The following is a 16,305-nucleotide window of genomic DNA, read 5'->3' as shown; positions in this document are numbered from 1 at the left end:
AAATCATTCTGGAGCTAGAGCATTGCGAGCTAAGATAGTAAGGACATGATATTACTGGCCCACTATGGATAGAGACACAAAGGAATACGTCAAAAAGTGCGATGGATGTCAAAGGCATGGTAATCTATATCATCAACCAGCTGAACCAATGTATCCCATTGTTTCTTCATGGCCTTTCATGAAATGGGGAATGGATATAGTTGGACCAATGCCAAAGGCACCATGTAGAAAAAAATTTATGCTGGCAATGACGGATTACTTTTCAAAATGGATAGAAGCTGAAGCCTTTGTTCAAGTGGAAGAAACAGAAGTGATTTCTTTTATTAAAAGAAATATATTCACAAGATTTGGAGTACCAGCTGAAATAATTTGTGACAATGGTTCACAATTCATTGGAAGGACAACTGGATTTTGTGAAAGCTATGGTATAAAAATGATCACTTCCACTCCCGTTCACCCTCAAGCTAATGGACAAGCAGAATCAAGCAATAAGATCATTGTCAATAATCTTAAGAAAAGGCTAAAAGGCAAGAAGGGTTTATGGGCAGAAGAACTACCATTTGTATTCTGGGCTGATAGGACTACTGTGAAGTATGCAACGGGACATACGCCATTTTCTTTGGTGTTTGGAACTGAAGCAGTACTCCCAACAGAGATGATGGTGCCAACAGCAAGATGCAGTTTGCAGACAATTCAGGATAATGATCAAGCATTATTTGAAGATCTTGACTTGGTTGATGAATTAAGAGAAGCTGCAAAAATCCGTATAGCCGCATATCAACATCAAGTAACAAAGATATATAACAAGAACATAAGGATCAGAAGATTCAAAGTTGGAGATTTAGTATTGAGAAAAGCATTCAAAAATACTACAAAGAAGTCTGACAGAAATCTCGCACCAAAATGGGAAGGTCCTTACTTCATACATTCAGAAGCCGGTAAAGGATCTTATTGGCTTCAAGACCCAGAAGGTAGAATGCTCCAAAGATCATGGAATGCAATTCATCGTAAAGCTTATTATAAGTAAGAAATTATTATTTTAATGTGGTACTAACTTGAGCGTCGGAGTGGCATTAGTCAAATTGATTAATGTCTATTCTTGGTGTGCAAATTTTTTTGATTTATTTGTGCAGAATAACGTTCAGGATCCTGGCTAATGAAGATCATGAGTTCCTACCCAAGGTACAAGTCAAGACAACTCCTTACGAAGCTAGAACTCCATAGTTAGGTTACAGTGGGTTGAACATTTCAATCCTGGGTTGAAGGGTACACCTTCCCAAATGCCGAGGTTTAACAGTACACCTCATTTCGCCCGGGTCGCACATTAAAAACTCTTAATTGTGGGAAGAACCTCACAATTAGGATGTGAACATAGGGTTGTTGACTTTTCAGTCAGCGCAAACGGGTTCGTGATCTCTACGATCACTCAAACGAGAATAGGGATAACACATCTATTAGAAGAAGAAACGATTATTAGGACTAACAAACGATTTAATCAATAAATTTTCTTGTCAATGTTTTTTGTTTTGCAACAGGGAAATGAAGTTCTATAAATTATGGTTTATTGCAAAGGTATGTGATTTTAAAGGTTTTCATATCTTTGTAATTTGCAGAAAAAAAATCAAAGCTTGGAAATGAGGTACGATATTTAAAGATAGAAATTATTATAATTCATTAGTGGTAAATTACAAAAGCTATATGTACATATTACTACTAGATTAGAGCCTACTAGACTATGACCATTACATTTTTCCATACTTAATCGTAAAAAACCCTAGAAATAGGAGCCCCCATCAAGAATCTCGTCAGCGAGATTGGCGTTGACGTTAGGGAACTCTTTCTTTAAGGAAACCACCACAGCATCAAAGAGGTGATTTTCTTCTTGGTCTTTAGCAGTTCGTGTTGAGCAGTATTGATTTCGGCATAAGTTTGAAGTATCTCATCTTTGAGAGCTTGAAGATCATCGCCCCATTTGTCAATAATCTCTGTGGTGAGATCTTGTTGAAGTATGCAGAGGGATTTGGATGATAGATAGCATGAGATGATGTCTTGAAGCAGTTTGCTATGAAGTCGTGATTGTTCATTGCAGCGGGTGGAAGTTTCATCGAGATGCTACAAAATAAAGGAAAAGGATAAGTAAAATAAAAGAGAAATGGAAAATGGAAAGAAAGATTAATTTTTACCTTGTCCATCAAGATCGGCGAAGAAGATGAAGATGCCATTTTTTGAAGAATTTTTGGAGAAAAGTAAAACTTTGAAGATTGTATGAGATAAGATTGATGAGGAACGGTTGAAAATAAAAGGGAATATATATAGGCGGAGTAATAGGAGTCATGGTCATAAAGGGATAGGTTAAACGTCTCGTCGCCGAGTAAATTAAAGGATTTTCCATTATTACGTTACTGTAGCTCTGCAACGCGCCTTTTAGATAATTAATGGGAATAAATCATTTGGATTCTAGAAACAATAATAAATAAGATATATCTAAGTTAAGAAATTTATATTTACTTAGGAATAAAGTTAAATATAAATTTGGGGACAATTGTTTAGGGTCAGATTTTCTATAACTATGATCCTGAACAATTATATCACTTACATAATTTTGTATTGTACACGATAATATCTTGATGTTTTGCAGGATCCTGGATTCTACAATTTAAATGCAGGATATTCAGGAAATGGCTAACGGTCAAAATTGTATCAACACTTATGCAACGGACTTCACAAGAGAGTCAATATGCAATCCCTTGAATATCGGAACAGAATGGAAGAATAAATGTGTCAAAGAAGACTCAACGTCTATTTTCGACTTCAACACGTTGATTAAACAAGACGCGAAAGATCCCGGATATTTCGGATAGTTAGTTAGATTTTTACATTATAAATATCGAGTGATTGATCGAAGTCTAGGCACTTAGCATTCAGTACTCACACTTGTATTCACACACACTTACTCACTGCTTTATTTTCATAACTTCTATCAAATCACTTACTCATCCATTGTACTGTAATCAATGAAAATAATAAAAGAACCTAGGAAGGGTCGATTGCATCCTCCCGGAGGTTTTTTACCTAAGATCACTTAACTGGATCAAGGGTTTTTCCTCGTCAACAAAATTCTGGTGTCTTTACTTTTATTTGCAATTTCATTAAGCTTTTACGTTATTTTATTCTATATTACATTATCTTCAACTTTTTTCTTATTTACTCAAAGTATTTCGATCTCAAAGATCTTCTCAAACTCGTTTTTAGTACAAACTCTTAGTTTATTTATTTTTGATAAGAAAACTTTCCTTTTATTTGAAGATCCTTGAACACCAAACCCCACTTACAAATCTTCGGTTGATTATTAATCTAAAATCCTTTATAAAATTATCTTAGGTAATTTTTGACCGAAACAGCGCTAATTAGGACTAGTCTTTTTGGGGAAGAGTCTACGCATAAGGCAACTTTAATATACTTTTTTATTTGTTTCAACATAGGTAATGAATTTTAATGCGTACTATTAATGTAGGTAATATATTTTGAAATTTATTTCCAATATAGGTAATGAATTCTAAATCACTAAATTGAATCGTATTTAACCCCAAATAAAACTATTATATTTGGACTAACTAACTATATATATAATCTTAATCTTAATCTTAGTATATACTATAAGACAATTGAACTAATGACTTATTAATCAATCAAATCGCTCAATTTTATCAAATTGATTTTCACTTATGTCATCATTTGGATTAACTATAAATTAAAAATCCTAATAATCATTATCCAAATACATTATTATATTAGTATTTATTAATTTACACTTTTTTGTTTTCCAATCAATAATTTATACATTTTAGCCCTGAATACTTGATTTATATTTATTTTTAACCATCAACTTGAGAGTGTTTTTTAAAATTTACATTAAAACAATTTCAACATATGAAATATTGTCTACAAAATATTATTTCAAAACGTAATGACTTATTAACCAATTAAATTGCTCAATTTCATCAAATTGACTCCGACTTATTAATTGTTTTTTAGAGATAGTTTACGCTTTTTAGCCATGAATACTTAAATTATATCTACTTTTAGTCATCAATAATTATCATAGGAGAGGTGATTGAGAATAAACTTATTCATGTTATGGGCACACATCATTATCAAATACGTATACTTAAATGTCAAGTAGAGGATCACAAGTATGTTTATATTAAAATTCTTAATTATTTTTCATAATAATATCACATTATGAGTACAACTGGTTTCAAAAAAATTCTATAACAGAGAAATTATTATATCACGTGCCTTATGGAATAACTACGAAAATAATTCCATCAATATGTCTCTGCTAATAATGATAGTGACGAACTTGTGATTATTGTACTACAACTTGCAACATATTACACTTGGAACCGTATATCTTCAAACTATAAGCTTTTATAACTTAAATGTATGAAGATCTAATATTGATAATATCGTAAACCCCGTGTCCGGTGTTAAACACAGGTCTAAAATCTAGTATATACTAAAAGGTAACTGATTTAATCTCAATTGACCAACCATAACACTTAATTTTTCAAAATTAAGTAAATCAAACATGTCTAAATTAATTTACATTTTTTTGTTTCCATCACCAATTTACACTTTTCACCCAATTTAAAAATAATTTATACTTTAATGCCTAATATTTATCTAACAACAAAATATAGTTAAAAGTTAAGGTTACATATTTATATCAATATATATTTTATTTTATATTATTAACTTTAATCAAATTAATTGTAATATTGTTGTTCTTAGCAATTGTAATCAGAATATAATTAATATAATCATTGTTGTAATGTTGTTATTAGTAATTAAAATTAAATTGTATTTAGAATACAACTTCTTCTTATATGAACTGAAACCTACAAATATAATCACGACAGACAAAATTATTGAAACTTCACGAAATAGCTGCTACTTTTATTGTTCTTAACAATCATGGCTAACGAATATAAATTTATTATTTGCTACAGCATCCAACCTGATTTATTATTTAGTATTTTATATTTAAATATCTTAATTCTTTATTAAGTATATTACGTATAAATTTTTTTTTTCCATATGCTAATTCTTATATTAACTAGATTTTAGACCCGTGTCCAACACTGGACACGGGTTTACGATATTATTAGTATTAGATCTTTATACATTTAAGATATACGGTTTTAAGTGTTATATTTTGCAAGTTGTAGTACAATAATGATAGGTTCGTCACTGTCATTATTAGCCGTTATTAGCCGAGACTTATTGAATAAATTGTTTGGCGTAGTCACTCCACAAGGCACATGGTATAATAATTTCTCTATTATACAATATGCAGTTGTACTCATAATGTTATATTATTATGAAAGATAATTAAGATTTAAAATATAAACATACTTGTGATCATGTACTTGACATTCAACTATATTTATTTGATCATGATGCGATCCCATAACATGCATATATTTATGTTTAATCACCCGTCCTATGATAATTAGATAAGAATTAGGATTATTTTTATATTAATTTTTTGATAAAAATTAGGACACTTGGTTTGAGTGACAAATGCAACTTAAAATATTAATACACAAAACTAATATATAAAAATAAAATAAAATTATGTACCTTTTTGATTGAGAGATATAATGAATCTTGAATGGAGTTCATATTGATTTGGATTTAGTATGAAGTAACTCTCTTTTGTAAATCGTGTTTTGTATTAGCGATCGTCCCATGTTATGTGATTCATATTGTATTTAAGATAATAATGTTGTATATCGCAATCTGTATCTAGAGTTCGAATTGTGTTTATATTAAATATTTAATTAAATATTTTTATTTATAATTCACAAAAATCTAATCTAATATTTGTTAACAAGTCATTAGGTTTTGAAATAAAGTTTTATAGACAATATTTCGGATGTTGACATTTTTTAATTAATTAAATGGTTATAAATTTTAAAAAGTTCTCTCAAGTTAATGGTTAAAAATAAATATAAATTAAGTATTCAAGGCTAAAAAATATAATTTATTGATGAAAAACAAAAAAGTGTAAATGAATGATACTTTTTCTACAAATTAATATAAATACTAATATAATAATATATTTGGATAATGATTATTAGCATTTTTAATCTGTAGTTAATCTAAAAGATGACATAAGTGAGAATCAATTTGATGAAATTGAGTGATTTGATTGGTTAATAGGTCATTAGTTCAACTGTGTTATACTATATATTAAGATAATGTTGTAAAACTTGTGTATATGACACAGGTCTAAGATCTAGTGGAGTACTAAGTAAGAAAGCCTCCTTTCACAATCGCGAATAAAAGAATCTATAATATAACTAAAAGAGAAGGTTGATGTTACATTTGACACCCCTAATCCCTCTCCTTGAACCTAAAACTCCCTCCTCATTAATCATCTATTTTTTTTAACTATTAAATCTAGGCCGACCTTATTATTAATTAAAATATCTTTTTCTTCTTAAAAGTCTCCTAAAAACTCACATATATTCTCAACCAAAACAAAAACCTATGACCAAACCAAAAAAATAGTTGCCTACCAAGAAGTCGACTACCTAGAGGGTTTTTTTTATTATTATACTTTGTTCATATTTAATCATTATTATTATTATTTAACATTGAATTTTTATGTTATTATTATTATTATCTCTATTAATTTAGTTTGTTGTCCATTATAGATTTATCATGACTTCTTATTCAACAACCAAAAATTAGACCGCATTAGTTGATCTTGAAGATCTTAAGCAAATACATGTTAACCATGCAAAATTTTATTTAACTAAAGTTTAAAAAAAAGGGTTAACTGAATTCAATATTTATATGTAGTTAATCTTCATATGTTTCCTTCTTTAGTTTTCGTAACTATAGTCTAAAATTGGTGTTTGTGTTTGTCTTAAGTTTAGATATAACAAACTGCAAATTTTTTATTTAACTAAAGTTGGAACCTAAAGGATCAACTAGATTCAATATTTATATGGAGTTAATTTTCATATCTTTCCTTCTTTAGTTTTCGTTGATTAAGTTGTGATATTGGTCATAGAGATTTTGTCGTCTTCATGATGGTTATCAAGTTTAATATAAACATGTGCAATCTGCCCATCGGGAATGTAACAGATTCAAATTTTAATCCAGAGGATGAAGATTTAGACGATACTGATGCTGATGATGAAATGTTTCATAGCGATGAATCCAATGATTAAGGTGAATGGAACTTTTCAGATGAATCAGAAGACGATACTATGTTTGATGGCAATTATTCTGATAATGAATATGATTCTGATATTTATGATAGCTTTTCCTTAAAAGATTAGTTTATTACGCATTACTTCTTCAACTTTTTGCATTATTTGGATCGTTTAAAGTTTTACTTTATCAATTTGAATTTAATTTAGCATTTATTTAACATATTTCAATTGTATTTAAAACCTTTGATATATATATAGTGAAAAGTTATTTTGAGAACCTTTTTTTTCGAGAACCTTTGAGAACTTTTCAAATCAAGCCCAACCGATGATTATCCTTTACATGAAAATTGTTTTTTGATTGTTTTCTGAATAACTTAAGTGTAATTTTGAAGTTTATAATTTTGTGGAGCCATGGATTATCATCCGTTATACAATTATGTGGAGATTTGGATTCTTGATCACATGTGCACGAATATTGCTATGATTACATGTGATCGACTTGCATACATGTTATCATAGCAATATTCGTGCACATGTGATCAATAATCCAAATCTACACATAATTGTATAACGGATGATAATCCATGCTCCATACAATTATAAACTTCAAAATTACATATAAGTTATCCAGAAAACAATTAAAAAACAAATTTCATGTAAAGAACAATCATCGGTTGGGCTTGATTTGAAAAGTTCTCAAAGGTTCTCGCAAAAAAAAGGTTCTCAAAATAACTTTTCACTATATATATATATATATATATATATATATTGAGACTATCCGTCCAATGGACGGACCTGAATGCTAGTAAACTATAAAATTGGGCCACCCCTTTACTATGAAAATTTGTGTCATCTACCAACAAACTAAAACAAATATTCATTAATCGACACTTGGCATAATTTCTAAGTTACATGTGTCCTTTTTATCCTAAATTCAATATAAGTAAATTATTTTTTGTTTAGTTACCTTAAATAATTATGACTCTAACTTGTCGTATAAAAATATAATTAATAGTATGAATTAGTATTTGTATAGGATTATTAGTTTATCTATTTAAATATGTATGTCTTCACGTAATTGGGGTTGTTTAGCTCGACATACCGTATAACCCAAATACCGAATTGCAACAGGTTTTGGTGTTTATAACAAAAAGGTGCTATTCAATTTTAATTTAGATATATGTGTTTAAACTCAGAATTGTTATTTTGTTTGAACTAACAATTCTGTTATGTGCATGCAAGTATATAATAATAATGTGAAATGCTAAGTTTTGTTTATATGTAAGTAGTTGTTTTGTCATATCTTTCTTTATTGTTTTATTTTGAACTTGAATTCGTTCTAATCTAATTGACCGATAAACTAAAACAAAATTGAGATGTTCTATCCAATCTAATTTTGATGTGATTACAAAATTTTTAAGTAAATCCAAAACTTTAACCAAATTAATATATATTATAATTAACATTACTGTTTATTATAACATTACTGTTTAACCACAATTTATTTTATTTTCACGAATCATATATGAGGCATATTCGAATTTTTTTATGATATAATCTATATAACTTCCGTACATCGTATGGGTATTAAGACTATTATACTCATATTCGATGCATCTTATGCTGTTGCGAAACAAACATGTACGTTTTTACATCCACATTATAAACGACATTATTAACTAACGGGAAAATAAATAAATAAATAAGGATTTGATCAAGGTATTTCTCTCAAGATAGAGGTTATAAATTTAGTCATAGGTTCGATTCATTATTATTACTTATAAGGTCGAGGTCAATTGTAATACTAAATTTTTTTAAAAACAATATATAAACTATGCACCTGTAATTGAATGCTACAACTAGTTATTAAAAATAATAGAGAAAAGCTTACTAACCAACAGAATATCCAAATACACTGTAAAAGGTTGAACTAATAGTAAGATGATCCTATGATTGTTTTTTGTTACCTGTCTAAATAATGGCCATTCGATATAAAAAGTAACTTAAAAAAGTAAAATAATAAGATCTTGGTAGATTTAATCAACATTTTAAACGTTTGCCGTGTCACCTCTTTGTAGAGTACCGGCAATGAGAAACTTCTTTGATATACACTACCGACATCCTGATGTCACGACTACATATTTGGCTATGCGGAATATATCATTAAAAACTAGGTGGTTCACATGCCCGGCCCGTTGGGCGGCATCGTTGTTTGAAGTGTGTAGTGGTATCTAGCCGGATATTTTTGACAGTAACGATTAAAAAGAATTCAAAAAGTTTAAAAAATATTCAAAGGAAAAGTTATAAAAATACAAAGAAGTCATAAAATATATGTTAAAAAACAAAATGTTACAACAAAAAAAAAAAAAATACAAAAGTTATAACAACAATAACAAAAAACCTTCAAAAAAACAAAATGGGTACAAAATATTAAAGAAATGGTAAAAGAAAACCCAATATTAAAATAAAAACAAAAGCATAAAACAAAAATGGTATAAAAAAATTAAAAATTAAGAATCAAAAACCCAAAAAAATGTAAAAAAAAAGTTGGGGTTTTATTTATATAAAACCAAATTTATATATATAAGTTGAGGGGATAAAAAATTCAAAAAGAAAATAGAAGGGGCTGGAAAGACAAAGGGAAAAGAGAAGGGGGGGAAATTGTCAAAAAAGCAAAGATAAAGAAAAAAAAAAGCAACATAAAGGGGGTAGAGGAAAGTTTCAAACCCAGTACCTTTCCTTTCAAAGGTGGAGAACTCAATGAAACGACACAACTCTTTAAACGGAAAAATAAGGAATTTTTTTTATTTAAAAGATGCGACGCATGTTTTTATACATGTGCCGCATTTTTGTTCAGACATGAAATGTTAGGTCCAGTTTTAACTAAACTGGAGCTCTCCAGTGACATCTGGAGAGCATGAGGAATTGTCCGAAATATTAGAAGTCCAGTTGCATTGTACAGGTTTAGCAACTGATGACTTCCTCCAGTTGAGATCAGACGACTAGAATCTGAAGACCTTCCAGTTGAAGTCAAAGACAACAAATGGAAGATAGAGATTGGCAATGGCAGCGAAGCCCAGTTGACAATCTACCAGATCAATCAACTGGAGAATCCTCCAGTGTAAATGCTCTTACAAAGCTTTACACTGATTACGAGGAGGACCTTTTTACTCTACATCCTTTTAACCGGACAATGATATTGTCTTTGGATGTAACCTTTTGTCTTACTTTATCTAACACACACAAAGGATTATTTAAACAATACTTTTGTGTGCTGTCAACCATATTTGTACATCGAAGTTGAGATCCCCATGCTCAATCTTCGACTATAAATAGAGGTCCTTGCACAAGCTGTTTCAATAACTTTGCAAATACATATATTCTGCAATATTGGTGAACTTGTGCAATATTCTCTCAATCGCAAAAAGAAACATTTCACAACTCTAAGTGTTTCGATTGTTTAGGAGAATTTCCAAGTTTAGATCAATTGTAATTCATGGGTTGTTAGGATATTTACATTCTTGTATTATCTTGGTTCCGCAACAACCTTGTATTTTATTTAAACAAGTAATAAATAAAATACACTTGAAAATTACATATTGTCTCACCAGTTTATATACTCGTCATTTATATTATTGCATGTATTAATATTCTGTCACTTTAATACTTAATTCCAGTTAACCTGGTACACGATCAAACTAAACTGGTCACATCCAGATTAATTGATCGTGTTGCAAAGTTCACTCACCATCGACATAGAGGTGTCTTCAGCACCCATCTAGTGATAGTTGGGACTAAAATGAAACATGCGCCGCATGTGTAAAAACATGCGCCACATTTTTTGTTCATAATACACCAAAACTTCAAACTTCCAAAAATGCGCCGCATGGACCAAAACATGCGCCGCATGTGTAAAATGAGGGTTAATGTGACAACTAGAAAGTTGTCGAGAACTACGAGAACTAATCATGACATTAAATTAATTAAATCAAAGGTTAAAAAACACCAATGTCATTTTTGTAAATAAAATCACTCCATTAAATACATGATATAATTAGAAAGTTAGAATAGGAATATTAAAAAAGCTATACTCATTCAAATTTTTTAAACAATGACGCTAACCACCCATCAAAAATCATGGACCTATATCAATTAACATTTAATTTATTTTCTTCATTTTACATTCACTTTAACAATCTCATGGTTTCTTAACTCCTGCACGTTTATAGTTCATCACAAGTATACATTTTACATTAGAGAAAATCACGTCATTAGCCAAATTTCATTGCGATTACATCAAATTAGCTAAGTTTTTTTGGATTTTCACAAAATAACCAACAAAATCGCAATAAACTGACAAAATCGCAACGAGAACTTCAAAATCGCAACGAGATTCTGCAGAAGAATCTCATAGAGATTCTGCAGGATGTAACACCCCGCTAAAACGAAATATACGGGATGCACAAATAAGCACAATTGCACATAGTACAAGTTCCAACACAGCCATTAATCATTAAAGAACAGAAGTACGATAGTTATTACAGAATATGGGATGATACCCAAATAGTCAGTGAACACAAGATAGAACAATTGTCTTTAAGTACTAAGACTGAACAGAACAAGCAAGGAAGGTCTTCACGGCTCCTGATCACGTACGCTTGAACAATCGCCAAAAGGATGAGCTTAGAAAGAAAGACTCCTATGCTAACAAGATCTACTTAACCTAGCCTGAAAAGCATGTAAGTTCAAAAGGTCAACTACAAAAGTAGTTGGTGAGATTCACATAATGTACGTTTAGTTTACATATACGTATATATGTATAATAAGAACAAGATCATAAGTTTTGTACGTTGAACCAAGTACTTTGTAATAATATAAACTAGGTCAAGATCTGCACATTGAACATAAGTACTTCATAATAGAATGAACAGAATCATGAACTCGTTATATGAGTCAAGATTTAAGATCAAATTGACCTTCATATAAGCACATAACTTTAGGTCTAAAGCACGTCAAGAACTTAATTAATTTGAACTGTCTAGCCGTTCTAGTGGCGAAAGTACGTTTCAAAGAATTTATTTAGAACATTTCTAAGACAGTTGTTACACAGGATCTCATAGAGATTTTGCAGAAGAATCGCATTGTGATTCTCAAGATCTCGTTGTGATTCTTCATAATCTCATTGCGATTCCGTTAATCTTATTGCGATTTTGATGTTCTCATTGCGATTTTGAAGATCTCATTGCGATTTTGTCAGTTTATTGCGATTTTGTTGGCTATTTTGTGAAAAACCAAAAAAACTTGGCTAACTTGGTATAACCGCAATGAAATTTGGCTAATGATGCGATTTTCTCTTTACATTATAGTGATCACAAGTATACATTTTATGGTGTGTAACATGTGGACACGTATGTGATTATGTGTACCCACGTGTTTCCATTTATGTGCAAATGTGTTCATATATTTTATACGTGATAATGAAATATGGACACATTATTGTTCAATGTACACATTTTTCTATCAATAATCATATCAGTTGTGTTATTTACACATATTGATATCAAGATGATGCGTCTCACACGAACAAAAAATAATATAGAACAATGTCATTCATTTTATGTGTATGATGGAGACAATCAATATTACAATTCATTTCTAATCGTAATTAGACGGATGTTCGCACGATGCGGCGGTGATGGTAGTAGCAACGAAGGTGTGACGACGGCGGAAGTGACGGTGGTGGTGACATGGTGGTGGATGTAAATAAATTGATATAAGATGGGTTAATATGTTTCTTTAAGGGTTGAAGAATCTATGTTGTAATTTATTTCACTAAGAGTATTATAGATAAATAAGTGAATATGTTTAAATTAGTAATTAAAGATGAGAGATAATATGGTCATTTCAAAATCTTAATTACTTAAAAAGGGTAGTTTGCTTTATAGATTATTATAGATATAGATTATAAATATTGATATAAATAAATAAAAATGAAAAATGTTGGTTTAAGGAAGAAAAATGTTTTTTACGTATAAATGGCAATTAATGGCTAATTCATTTCAAATTTATGTAACTCCTAACATGGTTGTAACTAACGAGCTATTCAATGAGCATTTTAATTATAAGTGTTGATTATTTAAATTAACTTTATAAATTTACAATATTATCCCTATATAATAAAGTTCTCATAGTTTTCGACAAATATTTGGTTCTCATTTTATCTTTTTAATATATATATATATATATATATATATATATATATATATATGAATGAGAATATAAGGTTGTTAAGGATCTAAGCTTAGGTGTGGAATACTCACATATTGGTTTTTTAATTTATAAAGTTCATGGGGGCCCAATTAAGCATTTATTTATTACTAAATAATATAAAAAAAAATTATATGTGAGTGGTTCTACACCTAAGTTTAGGTGTCGGGCAACCTTATATTTACTTTTCCCATATATATGTGTATATATATATATGTATCTCGACAAATATTTGGTTCTCATTTTATCTTTTTAATATATATATATATATATATATATATATATATATATATATATATATGAATGAGAATATAAGGTTGTTAGGGTATTAGGAATGGTTGGAAAGATTTTATCAACCCTCTCAAATCTAACCAATAATATACATCCACCTCACTTTACCTTTTCAACCCTCCCAACATTTTTTAGTGGCATTCCATAAAATGTTCAACCCTCCCAACTTTTTTTTTTCTATTTTAAATATATCAAATACATAACATTTTATTATTAAAACACAACATATTAATAATAAAAACACAATACTACATTTAAACAACTAAAAAAAAAACACTTCACCATACTAAAACAAACTAAATTAAATCTTCAATTGGTGTTGGTTGAAAAGTCGGGTCATTGAGGTATGCCAAATCCAGACCCGATACATGCTCTGTAAGATCATACCGGAGACGATGATGGACGTTTTCGTCATGCAACTCCGGTAAAACGCTAGGATCATACACTATCGGTGTCGGTTGGTCCATTATATGACCGGTGAAATTGCCCTCCCGTTGTCCTTAATGATCATGTTGTGCAATATACAACATGCTTCGACGACTTTGCCGATCTTGTCTAAATCGTAAAAACGAATCGGGCGCTCCAAAATCTTCCATTTTCCCTTAAGAACACCAAAAACCCTTTCAATATCTTTTCTTGCCGCTTCTTGTACTCTCTTGAACTTCTTTTCTTTTGGATCGACAGGGTGTGGATAAGCCTTAACAAACGTAGACCACCTAGGATAAATCCCATCAGTTAGCAAATAGCCACGTTTGTAATAGCGACCGCGAACAATGAATGATGAGTTTGGAGCCGTCCCATTTCGAACCGTGTCATACAAAGGCGACTGATTCAACACATTAATATCGTTATTTGACCCGGGAGGACCAAAAAACGAATGCCATATCCATAAATCTTGTGAAGCGACAACCTCAATCATGATCGTAGGGACTTTATGATCCCCACGTGTGTATTGCCCTTTCAAACTCCTTGGACAATACCTCCATTCGACATGCGTACAATCAAGACTACCAAGCATCCCGGGAAGATGATGTCGCGCTTCATGCGCCAGTTGGATCATAGCTATGTCATGGGACGTTGGCCTACGTAAAACCTCGTGCCCATATATATTAATGACCGCATCACAAAAGTTGATAAGACATTCGCGTGACGTGCGATCGGCCATGCATAAATACTCATCGAAGTTATCCGATGGTTCACCGGTCGAGAGTTGCTTGATTGCCGACGTGCATTTCTGTATCGGCGAGAAACCTTGTCTATTCCTTGCGTCCATATGTTGTTGAAAATACGGGTATTAAGCTTCAATGTCACCAATAATCTTTAAAAACAACCGTTTACTCATGTGATAACGATGACGAAAGAAACGTTCGCCGAATTTTGGCGGTTCCGCGAAATAATCACGCATTAACTTTTCATGGGCTTCTTCTCGATGTCGCTCGATGTATGCGCGGGTGTCATTAGAGGAACCCGAGTCTTCTAACTCTTCCACCGCCGCTAACGCGTCTTTAAAAAATAAAAACGAACTACCCGTTGATAAGTCGGGTAGCATAGGCGGGAGGATGATTTCATTGGATGAAGATGAAGTAGACATTTTTATTATGTGAAAGTGTATGTGTTTTTGTTGAATATATTGTTGTTGTGTTTGAAATGGAAGAAGAATTGGTTTAAATAAAGGTAAAAAGGGGAAAAAAAAAATTTTAAAAAAAAACCTCAAACGGCTAAATTGTTTGACCACTCCAACTTTCCAATTGTACACGCTCCCCTCATTTTCAACGGTATGGAACGCGGCTTGTGACACCTTCACCCAACCCTCCAGCCCAGCCCGTTAAAGACAAGGAGTGGTGTACCCGGCGGTTTGGGCCCAACCCGATGCAGCCCTCCCACCTACTCCGTATGCCCTTAAGGACCCAAGCTTAGGTGTGGAACACCCACACATTTTGGTTTTTTAATTTATAAAGTTCATGGGGGCCCAATTAAGCATTTATTCATTAATAAAATAATATTAAAAAAAATTATATGTGAGTGGTTCCACACCTAAGTTTAGGTGCCGGACAACCTTATATTCACTTTTCTCATATATATATATATATATATATATATAATAAAACAGTAGTTATCCAACCATTTTAAGCCCTCCTCTTTAATTTAAAACTTATCTTAAAAATTGACATATAGGATTTATCTTATGTGGCATCTCCTACTTGTTTTACAATATTTAAAGTTAAAATAAATTTATATATATACTAAAAACCAACTGGTTTTTTATAAGTTTCTATGCACATGGTACAACTACACATGCATGCAATTTTGAACTATTTACCTTTTAACCCCTTAAAGATTTTACCTTTTACATTTAAGCCCATCACCTTTTACTACTTTACATTTTAACTCCCTAAAGTTTTTCCTTTACTTTTAACCCCCAAATTTAAGCCCATCACCTTTTTACTACTTTACATTTTAACTCCCTAAAGTTTTCTCTTTACTTTTTAACCCCCAAAGTTTTTTCCTTTTACAG

General features: G+C 30.9%; 1 protein-coding gene across 1 annotated transcript; it reads right to left on the bottom strand.

Moving 5' to 3' along the window:
- Positions 1–14,256: 14,256 nt before the first annotated feature.
- Positions 14,257–15,063, bottom strand: LOC122604443 (protein ALP1-like). The gene has a single exon (XM_043777336.1). The coding sequence runs from the start codon at positions 15,061–15,063 to the stop codon at positions 14,257–14,259; it is 807 nt and encodes a 268-aa protein (XP_043633271.1).
- Positions 15,064–16,305: the final 1,242 nt, after the last annotated feature.

The sequence above is a fragment of the Erigeron canadensis genome, chromosome 6 (assembly GCF_010389155.1).
Source record: "Erigeron canadensis isolate Cc75 chromosome 6, C_canadensis_v1, whole genome shotgun sequence".
NCBI lineage: Eukaryota > Viridiplantae > Streptophyta > Magnoliopsida > Asterales > Asteraceae > Erigeron > Erigeron canadensis.
Note: the sequence above shows the minus strand (reverse complement) of the source record. Positions and strands in the feature narration are given on the sequence as shown.

Bases quoted from the DNA above. Each gene is read 5' to 3' on its own strand.
- LOC122604443 (XM_043777336.1), bottom strand. From the start codon at position 15,063: ATGGACGCAAGGAATAGACAAGGTTTCTCGCCGATACAGAAATGCACG.